Source organism: Petromyzon marinus, chromosome 24 (assembly GCF_048934315.1).
Source record: "Petromyzon marinus isolate PM22_M1 ecotype Great Lakes invasive population chromosome 24, UKy_Petmar_22M1.pri1.0, whole genome shotgun sequence".
Taxonomy (NCBI): domain Eukaryota; kingdom Metazoa; phylum Chordata; class Hyperoartia; order Petromyzontiformes; family Petromyzontidae; genus Petromyzon; species Petromyzon marinus.
This window is the reverse complement of record NC_133690.1, coordinates 17266954-17287859: the sequence shown is the minus strand read 5'-3', so window position 1 is coordinate 17287859 and position 20906 is coordinate 17266954. Positions and strand designations below refer to the sequence as shown.

General features: G+C 46.5%; 1 protein-coding gene across 9 annotated transcripts in view; it reads left to right on the top strand.

The window, feature by feature from the left end:
* The window catches only part of MED25 (mediator complex subunit 25), a 46682-nt gene extending 29033 nt beyond the window's left edge, over positions 1-17649 (top strand). For 3 of the 9 annotated variants that reach the window (XM_076069474.1, XM_032960145.2, XM_032960153.2), the window contains 8 exons: positions 2029-2136; positions 3096-3269; positions 6491-6670; positions 8267-8335; positions 8641-8727; positions 9894-10064; positions 11760-11959; positions 14609-17649. In XM_076069474.1, coding sequence (XP_075925589.1) covers positions 2029-2136; positions 3096-3269; positions 6491-6670; positions 8267-8335; positions 8641-8727; positions 9894-10064; positions 11760-11959; positions 14609-14720 — 1101 coding nt within the window. In that variant the 3' untranslated portion in view covers positions 14721-17649. The remainder of the gene's footprint in view (positions 1-2028; positions 2137-3095; positions 3270-6490; positions 6671-8266; positions 8336-8640; positions 8728-9893; positions 10065-11759; positions 11960-14608) is intronic. The other 6 variants (XM_032960148.2, XM_032960147.2, XM_032960150.2 and 3 more) reach the window with 6 other exon arrangements.
* Positions 17650-20906: the final 3257 nt, after the last annotated feature.

Sequence of the window (20906 nt, the reverse complement as noted above, 5' to 3'; positions counted from 1 at the left end):
GGATTTTGGATTGAGAGGATACAGCTTTTAGCCGCAGTGGGGTTACAATTGAAGTTATTTTGTTGAAAGACAGCGGGCAACCGCTGGGTGGTGACCTGGTCCCTATGGGATGAGTACTTGGGCACAGGCAAGTGATGCAGCCTTCTTACCTAATGACAAGAAAAGTGTTTTTTTGTTGGCGTTAAAAAATTGAACCGGTGACATTGTAATGTACGAGAGGCCTTGACTACATAGAGGGCCATGCCCTCTGTACTTGAAGCTGTGTTGGCTAAAATCGGGACACACACACAGGTGTCAACTCTTTTCTCAGTTGTTCTGATAACAGCCCTCGTACGAGTTCAACTTTTATGCAATTTGATGGCTCTGAGTTTCTGGCTGTGTGTGTGTGTGAGCTTGTGGTGTAGCATTTAGCGTGCTGCGCTACGTACCTGGCGACCCGGTTTCGATTCCCACTCACGGCCAACACCAGTGACGATTATCTGAACCGGTCCTGGGCCTCCCCTAGGTCGACTCAGCCTCAAATGAGTACCTGGTGCGATGTTTAAATATTGTCACGAGGGAGACAAAGGCGGCCGGACGTGGTGTTGGCCACCCACCCCCGCGTGTGCCGTGCCGGCCTTTTTAGGTCCTCGCTAACAGTACTTGCCCCGACAGTCTGTTACAGGCTATACGGGGAATTTTTGTATTTTTCACTTGTAGAGCGGTAGTGTAGCCACTTAGTGGACTGTGCTATGGACCCGGCAACCCGAGGTCGATTCCCGCTCACGGGCAACGCCATTAATGATTATCTCAACTGCTTCTGGGCCTCCCCTAGGTCGACTCAGCCCCAAATGAGTACCTGGTGCGGTGTGTAAAACATCACCACTAGGGAGACAAAGGTGGTCGGGCGTGGTGCTGGCCACCCATAAATACTCGCGATCAGCACTTGCCCCAACAGTCTGTTAAAGGCTATACAGAGGATCCTTGACTTTTTACAACTATATAAATGTATATATGAGTTGTGGTAGTATACAGTGAGGGAAAAAAGTATTTGATCCCCTGCTGATTTTGTACGTTTGCCCTCTGACAAAGAAATGATCAGTCTATAATTTTAATGGTAGGTTTTTTTTTAACAGTGGGAGACAGAATAACAACAACAAAATCCAGAAAAACGCATGTCAAAAATGCAAATCAATTTATAATACTTTTTTCCCTCACTGTAATTCGCACACAGTTCTTTGCTATACACAATCCCAGTGGAAAATGCAATTTGCACTTCGCATAACCTTTGCTTAGATTACCCCAGCTTAATTAATGAGTACCCGATACAATATCAGCATCAACACGGGGGAGACAAAGGTGGCTGGTGTTAGTGCTGGCCACTGCAGTGCCTTGTGTCACACTATCCTGCATAAGTGTTTGCTAAAAGCACCTACTTCAACGATTTAAAAGACTGAACTATGGATCTCTCCCCTTGTTCGTGTGTTCAAGCGTTTGTGTACGCATTACTATTTTTTTGTGTAGCACTTGGTGTAGGAAACATGGTGCAATGACAAAACATGTCCATTCGCGTGGATTCTGCTGTGCTTTCGCTGCAGTTGCTTTAATTTGGATGCTAGCCTGCCCCTGCCATGGAGACGGCATGATAAGCTAATCATAGGTCAAGGGTTTAATTGTTCTTTATATTTGCACGTGTGAGTGTGTATGTTGAATTTCTTTCGCACCGTACGTAGCCAACTGCCAATCGGAGGTGCGGGGGAAGGACCACAAACTAGAGCAGTTCAAAGAGCAGTTCTAAACAAATGAGTTAGATGTAAAAGTGCATAGCTCCAGTGACTTCGTAATATCGGAAGGAAGAGTTGTTCCAGACGGTCACACCTCTGCTTAGCATGATTGGCTACATACAGTGCGAAAGAAGTTCAACATACATACCAGCGCATCTGGAACGGTATGTGCTTATGTGTACCACACTACAAACCTGGTGACTGATGTCCTCTGTGCGTGCGTGCATGTGCGCGCATGTCTCTCTGCGTGTTCCCGTACGCGCAGTCCAGCCTGGGCCCGCTGTTTAAGAACTCACGCATGGTGCAGTTTCAGTTCAGCAATTCGGACGTGGAGTCCCTCAAGGCGCTCTACCGCATCATGGCCACGGGATTCGTGAGTAGCACATGGTTCCTTTGACGTGACGGCTCACTTGGAACAAAAAAATCTAAAACGCCGCCAAAGACAATTACCTACTTGAGTGTCAGTTGTCACATTAACACACGCGCGGGGGTGGGGGGGGGGGTGATTTCCTGTGGAAGTGAAACGCTTTCGAGATGGGGGAAAAAAAATCTGCACATGTAAATTTACATGCAGCTGACGTCGAGGCTTGGAACAGTGGCGGTTCTTTTTTTCTGTTTACAGCGTGTGGGAGCCGATTATTCTGTGAGTCTGATGAGGTATTTTTAGCGGTTTGTGGATGCTACCGGCTATGTAATGGGCTTTCTCTTGGAGTAAAAACTGAGGGTTATAGATTGCAAGATTGTTTAAAATGCAAGCTACAATGAATATTGGGCAAATAAAAAAAAGTACAAATGAAAGCATCCCATCCGAGGAATAAAAGATGCTGATAATCCTTCAGAAAGTCTGTCCTGATTATGAATCTGATAGGCTCAGCTTATGAATGCTTTGGATAAAAAAAAAATCCCTATAATCATAATTGGTATTTCTATTTAATTGGATGTTAATCGGCTGAGAGTGTGAACAGAAGCATGTCCTATCTGCCACGGCAGTGAGCACATGCTGTAGTTTTCCAAAGCATCTATCTTTACTGTAGACTGGACATTAAAAGCCTGTGGCATCATTTGTAAGAGTAGAGCATTGTGAACATATTTAAAGATTTTGTTAAATAACCTCTATTGAGATTGTAATTTTAATCCGTTATAACAAAATGCGGTACAAACTGAACGCACATCGGAGACCCGCACAGCACAACTGCAAAAAAACCTACGCGTAGGGCATAGACTCTCGTTATAAGTCGCTCTACAACATCCGGGCGTGCGCAAAGACCCAGAATCTTGTCGCTCCATTCTAACGCCCCTCCCGGTGCGCCGTGCCGCGTTCGACCCTGACAGGCGGGCTGCGTGCACTTCCCAAACAGCGCGCCGTGCGAAGTGCGCGTGCTCATGCTGCTCTACTCATCGCGCAAGAAAATGTTCATGGGCCTCATCCCCAACGACCAGAGTGGCTTCGTCAACGGCATCCGCATGGTCATCACCAACCACAAGAAGGCACAGCAACAGCGAAGCGTACGTCCACCACCTCGGCCCACCCCCGCATCCCCACGATCCCCTTTTCCTTGCCTTCCAATCATTGCGATCATTGGGCTGCTGTCACAGGCTGGGTTGAGAGGGATAGAAGGAGAGTAGTGGAAGGGAAGATGCATTCATCTGAACGGCACGGTGGGGAAGGGAGGGGGAGGCACCCTTATACTTGAGAGAGGAGGTCATTTCTGTAAGCACAGAGGGTGCACCATTTTGCCAAGCAAGTGGGGCACATGGCTGATAAGGCTTGCCGGGGCTTAGGCTAAGCGAGGAGAGCTTTTATGCTGCACGTAACCGCTGATTTAGGTCGTTTCCAAAATGACAACCAAATCTGATTTTAATGGATGTTCCCTCCAGGGGCATTGTTTGCCATAGTTTCCCTGACATGTGAGCTGCAATTGGCGAGTAGTGTCAGTTTGAATCACCGTGTTGCAGCCTCAGGCAATTCATGTAATTCGTAAAAAAATTGCTCCCTTTTTTTGTTCAGTTTCGTTGAGAATGCCCCCACAGCTCCACGCGCGGCCATCGAGGCGAAGCGGCCGCACACATCGCGCTCGTGCGGGATGCCGTCGCAGGGCCTCGGTTTGTTGCCAACGTCGTAGCTCTCCGGCCGTTGTCGTCTTGCAGCTGTCGTTTGGGCTGTGTAGCCAGGGCGACCGGCGCGGGGGCCTTCCGAGGGAGGCGGGGTGGGCACCGGTATCGGGGGCAGCTGCAGTCCTGCTTAAGCAGACGACGGCGACTGAGGAGGGGGGATGCCTTGTTCGCTGATCGCGGCACAGCTCGTCTCGGCGTTCATTCCACGCAAGCGGACATCCGGCCGTTTGAAAGCCGAGGATGTCGGCGATGCACATAGTTTGGCTAATTCACTACAGTGGCTGCTGTGTGTGGGAAGTTCTGCTTGTTTTTATCCTCCTCTCTATTCAAAACGTAGTTAAGTTTGGGAGTCCCTTTTCCTTTGGGCAGTCTAGGAGGTCCTTGGATTGAGCAACAAACGCTGTTGTGCTGCATGCAGGGAGAAGAATAGTGGCTCTTAGCAGTTGGAACCCTTTGCATGAAACAGGTGGTGCTTTAGATCTGAGGAGTGTGGGCCCTAAGGCTAATCAATTGGGTGGTTTATCGTACAAGGATTGCTTTCTTGCAAAGCAAAGAAAAAAGGAGTCGCTCACATCCGTTGGCATGGCTTTATTTTTAAAAATAATAATATAACCTAAAACTAGCTCATCTGGTTAAGCTCTTTCAACCCGCTGGCCCAGTTTATTTATAACTGTGTTCATTCATGTCGTGAAAAAATATCAACAAAACACGTTGCTCAAACGGTGCACCAACACACAAAGATCCAGGGTCGGTGGGTCAGTCGGTCGGATGGACGGTTGGCGATCCATATCACACTTCTGTTTAAAACGTTGGGTTGGATTGGGCTGGAATTGTCACGGGAACTGCGCGTTGTGAATCTCCGGGTGGGCTCCTCCTCTCTCTCTCTCTCTGCTCGTGGATTCTGTTCTGTGCCGAGCGACGCGTGTGATATGACGGTGCTGTGGTCTCGGCGGTGCTGTGCTGAGTGCAGGCAGATATCAAAAGGAGATGGACCCACAGCTCTGTTGGTATTCCCAGATGGTCACAGTTGTATTTTTTTTGTCTGCGTGTGGAAATGATAAAACGTTATTAGAAACCGGAGTGACGTGCGAAAAAGGGTAGCGCAGCATATGCAGAGGGATCACTACTGACCCAAAATGCTATAATTTAATTTTGCATATAAAAAAATTGTAGTCTTTAATAATCAATTTGCCGTATTTTAATGATGTAATTGTAAACCTGTAATTCCACTGTCAGGTTATTTCAAGTTAATTTTAATGTTGTGCACAAAATTAAAGAGGAAGCCTGAGCTAATGTGCTTTGTTCCCGAAAATGGGAATCTTTAAATGTTAATTGCAGTTCACTTTGGATGTTGGGCTGAAGCAAAATGAGCAAATTTGCATTGCGGGAATATTATGGGGCTTGAAACAAGAGTCAACATGCTGTGCGCGTGTGCGTGTCTGCGTGCAAATGTGTATAACATTATACTTGCTTTAGAGTGCAGTATTACTACTAATGTCTGTTTAACACGTAGGCTTCCGTGGCCAATATTATCCATAATAGAGGTTTCATTGGGTTAGATCGCGTCAATATAAGTGTGTCGTTTAACCCTCCACCACCCGACACAGCCAATTAGCAAGGTTTTTCACGTAAACACACCGGTGTGTTGCACTTGTAACGAATTGGAATGTTCTTTTACATGACAAACCTTACTAATTGGCTGTGTCGGGTGGTGGAGGGTTGGATGACACATTTATATTTCCGCGATCTAACCCAAAGAAACCCTAATGGACACTCTTGTCTGTTTACACACAGTTCAGCCATCCTCAGTTGTCTTCTTACATAGATTATGCCCTTATCATTGTGTGATATGTTATGCTTTATCTATATACCTGTCTCTGTATTTGATTTATGTTTTACTTTTGTTCATTCGTATTTACATTTGTTATATATGTGGATATATAGCCTGCTTATCATTGCATGTATGTACAGTACAAGCATGCAAGATAATTTTTAACACATTTGTGCTTAGAAATAGATCCCACAAATAATAAAAGTAATTTCCTTTTCACACTTGACTTCATAGCATTTAATCTCAACTCATACATTTGTAGAAGAGCATTATGTCATGCCAAATACTCATTTATAAAATTGGCCAAACTTCAACACCAATCCTGAATGAGTCTTGAGACTCCATGTGGCTGCCCTGGGTAAGGAAGTCATTATTAATGCCTTTCAACTAATATTGAAGGCGTGTATACGTTACCTCTGGCCATCTGTCTGTAAACTGCAATATAGAACTGTGTTGCTATTTGGGACTGTTGAAAACCTGCCAAATCCATCAAAGGGTTAGCTCAGGACTTAGAGACACAAATTCGAGCACGATCTGGAAATTTGCAGCTGAGCATCCGTGGGATTCTGTACTGCCGTGTGAAATACTTCCAAACACAAACACGTTGGAATGCAATACGTGAACCCTTGCAATATCCGAGTTTTTTTTTCTTCACCAAAAACTTGTTAATATTTTAACTGTAACTGACCTGCCGCATTGAGTTATCCTTTTTTTTTTATCGACAACAAGGTCCCCCGTCGTTCTAAAAACCCCAGTGGTCGTGTGTTGCTCTCTTCGACAGCAGCAGCAGCAGATGGGCGGCGGTCCGGGGGGCCCCCAGCAGCCAGGACAGGGGGGCGCTCAGCAGCAGGGTGCGGGGCCACAGCCTGGGGCTTCGGGGCAGCCCCCCACAGGCGTTCCAAATTCTGCGGGGTTCCCCAGCCAGCCCGGAGGGCCAACTGGACAGCCCACTGCCCAGCAGGTATTGCCGGTGTGCATAAATACATGCCCACTACCACAGTCCCCTTTTAACTCTTTGCTTTGTATTCTAAAACCTCGCGCGTGTTCGTTTTGTATGCAGGCCTTGTCGTTGTTTTGTTGAAGCACCGGATGCCTGTTTTGTTTATTGTAACGCGATGAACCATTGTGTAATTGTGTGCATTGTATCGTATGCACGAATGCAGCAGTAACCATACGAAGAAAGTCTTAAAGATTGTTTTTGATGTTTTGGTCTTTGAGGTTGGGACATCTTCGGTCAGTTCTTTCTTGGCACTCAAGGCCAATGGGATGTGTTCCATAAGCGGTTTTCGCCACGCAGTTGACATGGATCAGAAAGAGAGAACCGAATTTGTTTGGCAAAAAGACACTTATCATGCAGTACTTGGGCCTCTCTTGGCTTGTAAAAAATAAAAACAATAAGAAACTAGCCAGGAGCCCAAAGCAACAAGGCAGCTTGTGACAGCAGAAGGGAATCCACTAATGGACTTTGTATTGCTCATTGAATATCACGTGCGCTGTTTGTTTAGCACTGATGAGCTCTATGTAGCTGGAGCAGATTGAAGTTAGCTTTCTTTTGCGAAAAACGAGGCTTTTGTATCTACAATTAGGGTCTGGCTCAAGCAAGGAAGTGCATAAAAGCCACTGGAAGGCAAGCGGCCGTATTTTGAATAGAGCATCTTAATGCAGTTGTTCTCCAAACTTATGTACGAGTGCAGACCTTATAAGGGGCACGGAGGGCGCACCTGAATAAAGGGAACATCCTGATCACGGCCTGTACCTTTCTCTTCACGTTGCTGAGTATCGAGTGCTTGTGTGTGATCGGGATTCAGTCCTCATTCATTTTCGTTTGCGCTTTACGCACGTCGTCCGACATTGCCGTATGATGCAGGTGCCACGTCAAGCCCTTGTAGCACCTGGGGAGTCCTCCTTGCATCATCACCGTCTGACTTGTCTTCCCCCACGGCGCTTGCTTGCACAGGAAAACCCGTGCCCGTGGGCTGCATTTAATGGTCTTGTGACGCGTCCCTTGTTCATGCAGATAGCGCCTTATCAGGACCCGCGGCACCTTCACGGCGGACATATCCGAGTGTGGCGCACGACCGAGTCGGCGCCTCCTTGCCTCTTAATGCAGCGCGTGTTCTTTCAGGCGTCTGCAGCCACCGTTTAACTTCCGCTGTTGGCCGGACGCAGTTTAACGAGACGTTGCCGGCATTTCCCCCTCCTCGGTCGTTTGGATTCGCGTTCGTTCCCTCAGGTGCAGTCTTCCGGCTGCCCAATTGCCATAACCTCCTTGCCACACACTTCCCGACACTGCTTCTGTGTTCGGCGTGGCTCCTGCCCTTGCCCTTGTCATTTTTTTTTAGTTCCTTAAAATTTCAACGGTTGCGTTTTTCGTTGGCGGCGCAGTCTGGCACGTGCCATTAACGCGAGCTCTGTTGCGAGACGCGTTGCGGTGCAACGTCGTACAGTGATGTCAACAATAATTCCTCGCCTGCCTCCTTCTCAGCGGCAGAGCTCATTGCGTCTTTTAACCGAACACCTGGTGCCCTATCCCCCTCCTCCACCTGTGTTCTCGCAGCTACCAGGTGCAGGAATGGCGAACCCTCCGGCAGTAGTGAACTTGGAGGAACAAAGGCAGCAAAACCTGGTGTGTTTTGTACGCTTCCTTCCTTTTAGTCTGAGACTGACCGTCACTCAGGCCCCCCCTCCCTCTGACGTTAGCATTTGTAATACCATTTAGTATCATAATGGCATGGTACTGTTTTGCCCATCTGTGACTTGGGATTTTTGATGATGACTTTCTGCAATGTTTACAGGTGATCATTTACCATTTTGTTTAGTGCTTGCTCCTTTTTTGTTGTTTTGTTCGAGGGCCTCTCTGTCTCATTTGTTTTCCACGTGCACTTGACGTTCTCATTCCCCGACTGTGTGACCCTTTGTTTGCGTGCCTAGCGTCACATCCAGGCCCTGCAGCAGACGCTGGAGGCAGCGCAGAAGAAAGAGCAGGCCCTGAAAGTTCAGCAGTTGCAGATGCAGCAGGTGGGGAGTTACCTCCGCTCGGGAAGCCCCTCCGTCCACTCCGAATCGCTTAAGGATCTGGGCTGACCCTCGAGCTCTCTAAGCCATTGGGTTTTACATAGGAAGTGTGTGCCCTGGTTTGGTGCCAAATCTACACCGTGCCCTTATTCCAGCAGAGGATGGATGAAGTGATGCTGATGGCCATTAAAAGGAAGATAAAGACCTGGGGATAGGTAATGACTCCCACTGAATGGGTCGGATGAAGGGTTAACATTTGAAATTAGCAGGAGCGCAGATGCTACATTTGGCTGTTTAGCCTGGTCCCAATTAAACTTGAAGTGAAAATGCAACGGCTGTCTCCCAAATGGACTTATTTTCAGATACTGTAATTTAAATGGGACAACTTGCATAAATATGCTAGGGGATTACTTTTGGCTATAATCTCATCCCTGATAGGACCAATAATATGTGCTCACTCAGTGAAAAGGAAACTATGAGCGTGTACACGTGGGTATGTAAACATAATATGCAGATTTCACGTGTAGGCACAAGCATGCACGTATACACACAAGCATGCACGTATACACAGACACCTGTATAATGTCAAACTTAGATGTTTTTGATTATTTGTAACATTTTTATTGCAGAAAGTTGATTATATAATGCATTTTTTTAAATCACATTTTCACAAATGATTCATGATGTGTAACTGTCATACATCATGAAATTGATCACAGTGCAAAATGAGGTGGCAGGGACCTCATCCTGACAAGGAAACCATGTAATTTACCTTGGGAATTGTGAGATTGAAATGTCTGAATCATTTATTGTGTATGTTTTGTAGCAAAGGGAGGGGAAAAAATATCACAAGACCTAATCTTAATAGTCATTAATCTTTTTTTTGCACAATCTTTTTTTAATTCCCCATATTTAATATAAATGTGAGCATCCCCTTTTTAGAATTTGGATATATAAATCTACCCCCCCTCTAAACAAACAACCCATAAAACTAATGTCGCCCACAATTGTGGGCGCTTCCGTGGATTATGTTTCACCATACCGATCACCTGTCTCGGTCACCAACCACTGTGGTGACATCGCGTGGTGCTGAGTGTTCTTGAAAGTGTCCGGGCAACACCAGCTGTGTCGCCACAATGACGCGCGTGTTTGTCCGTATGCTGGGGTAGCAGCACATGAAGCAGCAGCAGCAGCTGCAGCTGCGTCCTCAGCAGCCGGCTCAGGGGCAGGGCCAGGGCGCACCGATCCCTGCCCAAGCAGGGGGCATGCCCCCTCGGCCACCTAACCCCACAGCGAACCCACAGCTACGCAGCCTACTTCTCAACCAGCAGCAGCAGCAGGTGACTGACCGATTCATCGGCACGTGTGTAAAAGCCAGGCTTATACGATCATAAGCCTGGCTTCCACACAAAAGGACGACTCGGTGTATGGAAGTGACCCATGGCTGCCTCGTGATTTAGCCATTTGTATTTCGTCAGTTAATCAGCATAGGAATTAGGTGTGGTCCACTTGGTCAAAAATACCGAGGACTGCAAGTAGGACCTGCGCTCGTGCAATAATCCGAAGTGGTTGCCCTTTGTATGTACGCCATTGGCAGCCTTAACAATCGGTGGTCATTAAGTCTTCCCTTTGAGTTGATAATACATGACCGTTTCACGTAAAGGACAAGCGCCGATTGAAATAGGTCAGACTTAAATTGCAGCCTTAAATCAATTGCCATTTTTTCGCACTGATCGCATCCAACGCTGACAAACGTGCGGGCTGGCCCGACGGGAAAGGGAGCCCCGTTCCTCCCGAGTGGTCGGGTGGCCGAGTAATCGTCGCTAAAATGCCCGCAGCGCCGTCCCGCATGCTTGTGCCAAGCCACAGATCTGTGTCGACTACAGTAGGCGGCACGTTTTATGCGAGATATTCCCGTGTTGAAGTTATCCTCCTGCACCCCCCCCCCCCAAACATCACCTCTCTTGTTGCCCCCCCAGCAGTGTCTGTCTGGTGCATTATACCATGTGCTGTGTGCTCACCTTAGATAACTTGGCTTGTCGGTGCATGTTCCATTCATTAAGCGGAGACTTGTACACGCCTGCCTGTAAGATAGCTCGGCATATTGGCGTGCGCTCTATTCAGCCACGTGCGCACACCGCATGCCTGCCTAAGATAACTGGGCATCGGTAATGTACGTTCCATTGGGGGACAGAGATGTACACTTTGTGGTCGCCCTCCTTTTCGGTTGGCCGCAGCCTCTTGGCCCATTCCCCGTTGGCCTTGTGTTATATTTCTATTCGCTGTGTGCACTAAAGAGATTGCAGGTGACTCAATGTAAATAAATCTACAGCAAGAGCTAGCTCGATCGTTTTACTTGGGGTCACGATGCACAAGCCCATTTTTGCCGTCTTGGCGCGTAACAGATTTTCTGTAGGTAAAATCAGGGTAGAGTTACTTTGTTGATCTTAGAGCAATGGATGGAGTTTTGTTTAAGCTCATGGCAGATTAAGGATTTGAGGCCTAACTTTCCCACTTTTTGCCAGGTGCATTGTCCAAAGGCACATTCTTTACATGCTCAATATTTTTCATTCCCATTGTCTTGTATTTGAAGGTGCAGTGTCAAAGTATTGCCTTTGAAGCTGCGTGTAAAGACTCTGGAGAGAATACCCATTACTTATTGGCAATGGGGTATTTGTTGAAAAAACTAGATGGAACAGAACATGAAATGCTATAAGTTTGTTTTGGTTTGACACAGCATTCCAGAGTAGCAATACTGCTCATACTTATCCTCACAGTAGCTCTCTTCACTGGTGTTATTGGGCCTGTCATTCAACACTCATGATTGGTATAGAGTTCATGTGTATGATCAATATCACTGTGCTTTGCAAGCAGACTTGTAATGCCACATCGACTGTGCCTTTAGACATCTTAGCCATACAAAACAACAAAACATAGCGCAACTGTTTACTTCCCGCACTCATTGCATGACAGGACTAAAGTGCATTTTTGTGGCATGATCTACTTATTAATGTATTTGTTTGCCGGTCCCCCAGCAACCACATCACCGTGCCTGTTTCTTCTGCCCTCCTGTCTTCCAAGCAACCGCAGCAGTCTCAGCAGCCTGGCCTGATGCCCATGCAACAGCAGCAAGGCCCGCAGATGATGTCCCACCAGGCCCTGGGGCAGCAGCTCACGCACCAGCCTCCGGGCCAGCAGTGGGGGGGACAGATGGCCCAGAGGCTCCCCATGCCCGGTGAGGAAGGAAACAGGCGCTGTGTCGCCTCGACCCGGAAGCACGTTTTTGGGGGGGAATTAAGCTACAGGCACCTAGGGTGGGTGGAGGGGTGGGATGAAGTGCGCACACGGGGCTGACCAAATGAAAGCCTGCCAAGAGCGATCGCCTCTCGTGATCTAACATCGAGCGCACGGGCTGCATCGGATAAAGCGGCGCGCGTGAAAAATTTGCTCACTTCCCGCAGGACTCAACGTAATTGTTTACGTGCTAAAAATAGCACGCTCGGTGCAGGGCCACTCCGTGGAGGTGTACTGGAACCCACAGATGACATTAGCAGGGAAAAAAAGTAATGATCAATCTCCCGTTACAGCTGGGCCTGCAGAGCGGTGACCACAGATGGTTCATCCATTGCCGATTTTTGCCGAGACATGTGGCCCCCTGAGGATGGTTGGTGCGTATGGGGTTAAGCAAATGTTCCTTTTGAAGGTTCGCCTGCTACCGCGTAGATGGTCACGGTTGCGCCGCAGATCCCTCCGCAATGTTTTCAGGTTGTACTGTGTGGATGTCGTGCCGAACAACGCGAAAGCGCGTCGGAGAGCCCAAGATCCAAAAGCCGTTTGGCCCAGGTGACCCTCCTGTACGTTTAGGTAGTATGAACCGAGGGAGGTTTTTTGTTTGTTATTTAACCACACTGTGCACCGAGACAGCCCAACCATGATAAAGCAAGCCCTACCCTCGCAAGAGTCAGACGTGCCGCCTCACACTTTGCTCTCGTTAGCAGCAACTTGCGGGCGGACGGTCGTGTCCCACAAGGCGTGGAGTGTGCAGTATTTTCTTGGCGCCGATGTTGGGCCCGGGGTATAATGCGCGCGACAATCCCTCCTCCGCTGTGTAATTTGAACGCCACCGACCGCTGTTCTTTGATGCCTAACCGTGCCACCTGACTTTACCCTCCTGACCACTCCTCCCTTCTCCTGACTGGTTAGTAATGCGTGCAGTTGAAAATCTCTTTCATGAATGCGCACACACAAAGAAAAGCCACTTGGGAAATTCCGTGAACCAAAAACCCATAGAAATGTATTGTATTTTTTTGTACTTCAGCCAGTCGTGCAGTGCATTACAGCAGCATGGGCACAGAGCAATAGTTCAATGCTTACACAAAGGAACGATTGGTGTACATTAATGATCAAGGCGTGGTGCTTATGTTTCTTTTTGAGAGTGGAGCAGTGGCAGGTAACACGAGTCGCCAGATACGCAATATAACTGGGATGTCAAACGCTTGTCTGCCCAGGGCAGTGGTGTATCACATAATCAAGACTGCGACACGTGCGTTTATGACAGTCATATTGCACAAAATCTCTGCGTACTTGCAAGCAAAATGGGAATAGTTCTTGGATTAATTGTTCAAATTATTTCGTCTGTAAAAAAGCGACATGGTAATCTGGATTATTTTGTCACATTTGGGTCGGGAGTTATTTTTGTAATTGTATTTTAACGTCACCATTTCCTTCGAGGTATATTGGTGCTTGGTGGAAATGATGCGTGCTAATTCCATTTAGCATCCGAGAAAGTGGTGCAAAATTGGCTTAAAGCCAACATTAAACACTAAAAATGTTAATTTACACATTACCGTCGAGAAATTTGACACAAATTGCGTATGAGGTACTCTTGCATTGGATTATAATGTGTGTAATAGTATTCTCCAAAAGCACATATAATCTTGAAACGCGGATTCAAGAGTATAAACTTAAATACACAATGGGCCCTGCTAGAAATCTGAACACGTTAGTGTGTGCTCCTGGATCAGTACTAGTCCACGGATTTACATATGCACATATTCATGTTGTAGAGTTTCCCTTCAGCCTGTACATTTTTTTGTATGTACATCTGCCAGCTGAATTTCACTGGCAAGAACAATATTTCCCTGATTGAACGCCTCCGTATTGAACAAAAGTTATTTTTTAAAATAAACTTTGGCCCTGATCTTAACTTCTCAAAATGTTGGTTCATGAATGAAAATGCCATTTTCTGACTTCATAGCATTTGCCAGGCCTGCCTGTATCCATTTTATTTGGAGGCAAGGATTTGTTTATAACATTAACAGTTATCTCCCAGCACCTGTGGGCTCTAATGGGACCAGTAGATGGCAGTACAGCACATGCATCCAAGAACCCATCTGTCCTGACCTCCTTTGAGTATATTTTTTATATGTATACATAGATTTACTCTGGATTCTTACCACATGCAAAACACTCGTTGAAATATAATTGGCCAAATAATCCCTGTGCCAGGACCCTCTTGAAAAAGGTTCTTGAGCCACAGTGAGTTTTCTCTATCCGTGTATATATGTAAATAACATTACTACGTAGGTTTTCAGTTGTGCTGTACAGCTCTCTGATGTCTTCGGGTTGTACCACGTGTTGTTCGGCATGATGTCCGATATATCCGAAGAAGCTGCCAGCATGTGGAGTATAAACGTCGGATATCATGCTGAACATCACGTGGTACAGCCTGTGAACATATTAAGAGAGCCATGACATCATGATTACTTTTTTATTTAGATTTAACTGGGTTGTACTCGTCGGCAGTGGAGATCCCATAAAGTGAACTTGCTGTCGCCTTGCTGATAAACCGCTGATGTCGATCTTTTTGTTTGTGGTTTTGCAGGTCAAATGATGATGAACCCAGGAGCCCGAGGACCAGTGCCCCCTTCCCAGCAGCCCATGTCCCAGCTGGGAATGCAGCAAGGTCCAGGGACGAGCATGATGTCCGAGGATGACATCATCATGGACCTCATGTGACGATGCGGGCAGACTTTGACGGCCAGCGCGTTGTCATCGGAAGAGTTGAGCTACAGGGCCCGTCTTATGTCACTGTAAACGTAACCAACGAGAGACGCTGTGGGGGAGCAGCAAGTCCCTCCCGTATGTGGGGAGCAATAAGTCTGCTCCATTGCACGAGCACACCATAGCAACCGCTCACGAATCACGTAATTAAAAAAAAACGAGCTCCAAAATATGAGCAAGTTGCTTCACCATGTGTTTGTAACATCATGAATTGTTGCTGGGAAACCAGTTGCCACTTATGGGTCTGAGTATTTATTTTATGTGCTAGCAAGTGACTGCGTTTGTTATTTCCAGTCTTATCCACGTTTCTAATATTGTTTTGTACACTTGAAAGGTCTGCGAACAGGACCAGGCATATTTAGTGATGGATTTGCATAAAAAGAGCTCCTGGGTTGCCGCACGGTTTCTCAAGGGCAGCTGTAGCGGAGTGATAGCGTGTAACTTTGTGTGAAAACATTAAGAAGAGCGCCCTTGCTGGTATCCATCGTGGCATTTCTAATGCAAGCTGTGGTGCACGGTAAGTGCATTGGAGAATCATCCCCAATTGTCGCTTTCACAAGCGCACAAAGAGCAGCCTTTTGCTTCATCCCTCATGCCCACCCCCTGCCCAGTCTCCCACCATCAAAGCCATTTTGTAAATAATTGTCACATTTTTCATGATGTCATCACCTACTCTTTGCACGGAAGGTGCACTTTGTGTGCTCTTGGCAGTGACCGGAAACCACGAGTGGACCCATTCCTTGAATAAACAATTTTCAGACTGCACACGATCACACGAAAATTAATGCAAGGACACAAGTTTGCCTGTTAACCTCACGAATCGAGTCGAGTGTTTTTAGCGAGCACCTATTGCAACGAGCACACCGCAAGTGTGTGTGTTTTGTAAGCGTTAACACTTGCTCTGACCTTTATTTCCTCAGCATAATTTTCAACACACCAGGTCGGGGGTGGTAATTTTAGACTTGAGTGAACATGTGGACGAGGCCTACACCAGGGTATGGTTACCAGTAGTCACTCGTGCATGGACGGGAGATGAACTGAGATGTCAGTTGGAAGGGTATTGTACCATGGGGCGTTTGACAACTTACTGTGTTACACTTGGCTCTTCCCACACTCCTGCACACTTTCACCCGTTCCCACTCGCACACATTGATCTGGGACTTGAGCGTATTTGTGTTTATACATTGATATCACTAAAGACTTGTACGGAGGGCATGGCTCACAGTGATCTATTTGTGTTTTTTTTCCAATTGACGGCAAAAGTTTCTGGCTGTTTTATTTTCTTTGCAGATCATGGTGCAAACAGCGCCCTTCAGAACGAGGGGTTAAGCAAATATTTGTCATGAAACATTCATCACGTACTGGAATTTACCTTCTGCCCTGTATTGATCATTGGGACGCCGTTGAATGTCTCTTTAAATATTAAACATTGCAAATGCCATCGCATCTGTGTCCACTGCTTGTAGTGGCCAAGACCAAACGATTATAGTGCTCCTGTTCTCCTTGGAAACTAAATTGGCACAATGTGCTCAACCACTTAGTGTGTACGTACAATAAATGTATTAATCATCCACAAAGGCTTTACTCGCTGTGCCAATGGGCATTCCCCTTCGTTCTTGTGGCTGGTACATGTGAAGCCCTTTGTGTCAATCCACCGTTGGATCAGGACCTTCCCACACCTTTCGGGTGGTCGTGGGGTTATTTGACCATGCTGCACCACACTGGTCAGTGTGGGTTGTTGAAGGCAGGGAGTGGAAACGTCAAAGCACAAGTACAGCAGGACAATATATTTTATTGAACTGCCCTGTACTGCCAACCACGCAGCCCCGCGATCCCATGGCAACTTGTTTGTGCGTGCTGGCCACCCATCCAAGCACTATGAAGGCTCAACCATGCTGATGATGTTGGGTGCATTCTGGGTAATTTGGTTATGGCTTCTGCTGCATCTTAAACACTGACAATTAAGGGTTGCATGTGGATTATAATTTGTCTTGGCACATCGCTGTGATGGTGTTTTTGTACACTTGTACGTTCTACAATGTGAAACTGGTCCAGTGTAAAATAATATGCCGCCTTAGATAAATAGAGCAACTTTTAATCGGATGAGGTTAGCTTGCTGTATTATACATCGCTGTATAAACATATTGGGTTGGCGGGGGAGGGAGATCACCAAAAATAACCAATATTTTTGTAAGTAAAATGATGACATACGCTGCCTTGGATATGCCTGCATGTTAAAGAAAACAGTATAGTATTTCAGCATACTGTATGACATGGGCAGTGCATGCGCCAGCCTATTGTGCCACTCTTGTTACGTTCTCTGCAGTACCCCGCTGTTTTTTGAAGGGTAGTCATAATTAGTGTTGGATCATTTACTTCAAATGTTCCATTGTTTATTTTAAATTGTGGTTTTCACGGTACAATAACTGCAGGAACATAAATGTTGCTGATCAACTCCCCGCCAGTACGAAAGACGAAGTCTGTAGTTGCTTGACATTGGATTTGCACGCGTGCTGCTCGTGTGTGGTGGTGGTGGATGCTGGCCGTCCCCAGGAAAATACATTTTCCACGATAAAAACCGACAACTCGTTAAAAGCCTAATGAGTCAATACAGTTCTGGGTTTAATTATTGATCACGATCTAAACCTCGAGAACATATCTTGGAATTTCACGGTGCTCTACGGTCCAGCGGTTAGTGCTCCTTGGTCATTTAAAGTGGCGTGTTTAATAGAAAGCTATTTAAGGTTCCATTATACGACCAGCCACTTCAATAATTTTGAATTCTGACTTAAGCTTGTGGAAATGCGTGCTCGCTGAACTTTTAAAGCAACAGTCTTTGTAATAAAGCAAGGTTAGAAACCACTTTGCCTGCTCCGAGTAATAAGCCTTGTAACCTGCTTGTTAACATTTTCCATACACGCTACTAACGACTTGCGATATGCCTATCTCTATAAGTTATTTGCTAACATTTATCACACTTTGGTTTTAATCACTCTGTACACTTGTGACATTTCGAATACATACAAATATATACCGTGATGAACAGTCTTGTCTCTCCGATGGCAACTCGTCAGGTGGAGCTTAGATAAAAAAAATTATAATTCCGGCCTTGGATGGTATTTTACAGACCTTGAAATTATCTCAATGTCGCGACATAATCTGAATTTGATAAGTAAAAAAAAACTCATTGTTAACATTTAAAATATCCAATTGCTATCGTATGTCATTCAATATCACACGTATTCATTGGAGGCCCAATTGTGAATTGTTTGCCCGTCAATCTGGCATTTAAATCGGTAAACGATATTCACCATTAGTCCATTGTGCTCGGCGCCGTGGCAGTTCAACTGAATCAACATCTGATAGAAAGTTTCATTTGCACATCCAAGCGGCAAGCACGTTAAAAAGTAAAGTTAATCATTTGAGAACAATTCGACAATGACTTTACTATCCGTGAAAAATGCTCCCTGTTTGTGAGTTTACACTTTCACCGATCACCGCTGCAGCTGGGAGGCGCCAGTCGATGGCATCCAAAAGTAAACACCCGTTCACCTTTTTTTTAATGTGTTCAATCCCAAACACACGTCTCGCACATGTCCACGAAGCGGCACGACAAACTCTGCCAGGACTGTTCCTGCATTTCTATTTTCGCTCGCATTTTCACCTGTGGGTTCTCCATTTGGTTATCTGTGATCTCGCGCGGGAGGTTGTGAAAACGTCAACGATGTCGACGGCTATTTGACGTGTACTGAGCAGGAAAATGGTTCGTCTCGTGTTTGGCCCATTGTATACTTGTATGAACCTGTAGTATAACACTACCCGTCTTTGTCTGTCGGGTGTGGTGCTGGCCACTCACCCCCTCGTGTAATACAAGTACCCCTCTCACAGAACTTGCCCCAAAAATATGTTAAGGCTTTATAGCAGGGGGATCTTTGTTCATGGCGGGAGTGGTGGTGTAGTGATTAGCGCGCTGCGCACGCGGCCACCCGAGTTCGATTCACGCTCACGGCCAACATCAGTGCGACAATCATCTGAATCGGTCCTGGGCCTCCCCTAGTTCGACTCAGCCTCACATGAGTACCTGGCGCGATGCTGAAACATCACCACACGGGAGACAAATGTGGCCGGGGGTGGTGTTGGCCACCCACCCCCTCGTGTGCCGTGCCGGCCTTCATAGGTGCTCGCGAACAGCACTTGCCACCACAGTCTGTTAAGGCTATACGTGTGATATTTGTTCTTGCGCTATGATCTTAAAGGTGTTTTTTTCCAACAAGTGTGCCTTTATAGGTGGGAGCACAGGGCAACGAAGGCATTGTGGCCACGTGGCTGTTCGTTGTGACAATCCACATAGCATGTGATCCGACAGATGAGAGATGTTCTATCCGCTCGACACTGGAGTGGGAGGCTGGGTATGGCAGGGACATGCAGAATCCCCCTGCCGCAATGATCATTAATTTCCATAATGATCATTCATTTCCATAATGAGACAGACTGGCTGCACAGACGCACGAGGTATGTTGTTTCCGTAATGCGCATGATGCCGCTTAAACTAATCAAACAAATAGAGATTCTGACAAACGCGAATCTCTTTAGTAGTTGTACACGGTGCATTTTACCACTGCACATATCCTCTTTCTGACTGCGCATTGTCTCGGCTTCGGGCGTGGTGGCTGGCAGGCATTGTATGGTTGTGCGACTGCCATTCATTCTGATTCTCTGTCGAACTTTCTTCTGCGAGCTCACCTTCTGCATCGGTGTGTATCTCTATATCTGTCCCCCCCCCCCCCCCCCGTGTGTGCCTGGTGCGTGTGTTTTCGTGTCCATCTCACCGCATATCTCAGTCGTCTATCTCTGTGTATCTGCCTTTCAGTTTCCGTCACCACTCTTTGGGTGTGTTTATGCGTGCGTGTTGGTGGTGTTGTTTCTGCCGCTGTCGATTTCTGTTTCTCTGTGTGGTCTGTGTCAATCCTCACGCGTGTGTGTCTGTATGTGCATCTGGGTAAGCCAGTGCACAAGTGCCGTGTGTGTTCTGTAAAAGCCTGTGTGCACGCGTATACCATAGTGTGTGTATATACCTGAACGTTTAAGGTCGCTTTATACATTATTATACAGTATACGTACTGGCTTGAATGTGTGTACGCCTGTGTACGTGCGTCTCTGCGTACACGTGTCTGTGTGAGGACACTAAGGCTATAGGGGGATCTTTGTCTTTGCACATGTGCGCAAGATTACATTTGCACGTGTGCGTATATGTATAGTACAGTACATGTACAGTGAGGGAAAAAAAGTATTTGATCCCCTGCTAATTTTGTACGTTTGCCCACTGACAAAGAAATGATCAGTCTATAATTTTAATGGTAGGTTCATTTGAACAGTGAGAGACAGAATAACAACAAATTCAGAAAAACACATGTCAAAAATGTTATAAATTGATTTGCATTTTAATGAGGGAAATAAGTATTTGACCCCTCTGCAAAACATGACTTAGTACTTGGTGGCAAAACCCTTGTTGGCAATCACAGAGGTCAGACGTTTCTTGTAGTTGGCCACCAGGTTTGCACACATCTCAGGAGGGATTTTGTCCCACTCCTCTTTGCAGATCTTCTCCAAGTCATTAAGGTTTCGAGGCTGACGTTTGGCAACTCGAACCTTCAGCTCCCTCCACATTTTCTATGGGATTAAGGTCTGGAGACTGGCTAGGCCACTCCAGGACCTTAATGTGCTTCTTCTTGAGCCACTCCTTTGTTGCCTTGGCCGTATGTTTTGGGTCATTGTCATGCTGGAATACCCATCCACGACCCATTTTCAATGCCCTGGCTGAGGGAATGAGGTTATCACCCAAGATTTGACGGTACATGTTTGACGGTACATGGCCCCGTCCATCGTCCCTTTGATGTGGTGAAGTTGTCCTGTCCCCTTAGCAGAAAAAAAAAACCCCAAAGCATAATGTTTCCACCTCCATGTTTGGCAGTGGGGATGGTGTTCTTGGGGTCATAGGCAGCATTCCTCCTCCAAAAATGGCGAGTTGAGTTGATACCAAAGAGCTCCATTTTGGTCTCATCTGACCACAACACTTTCACCCAGTTGTCCTCTGAATCATTCAGATGTTCATTGGCAAA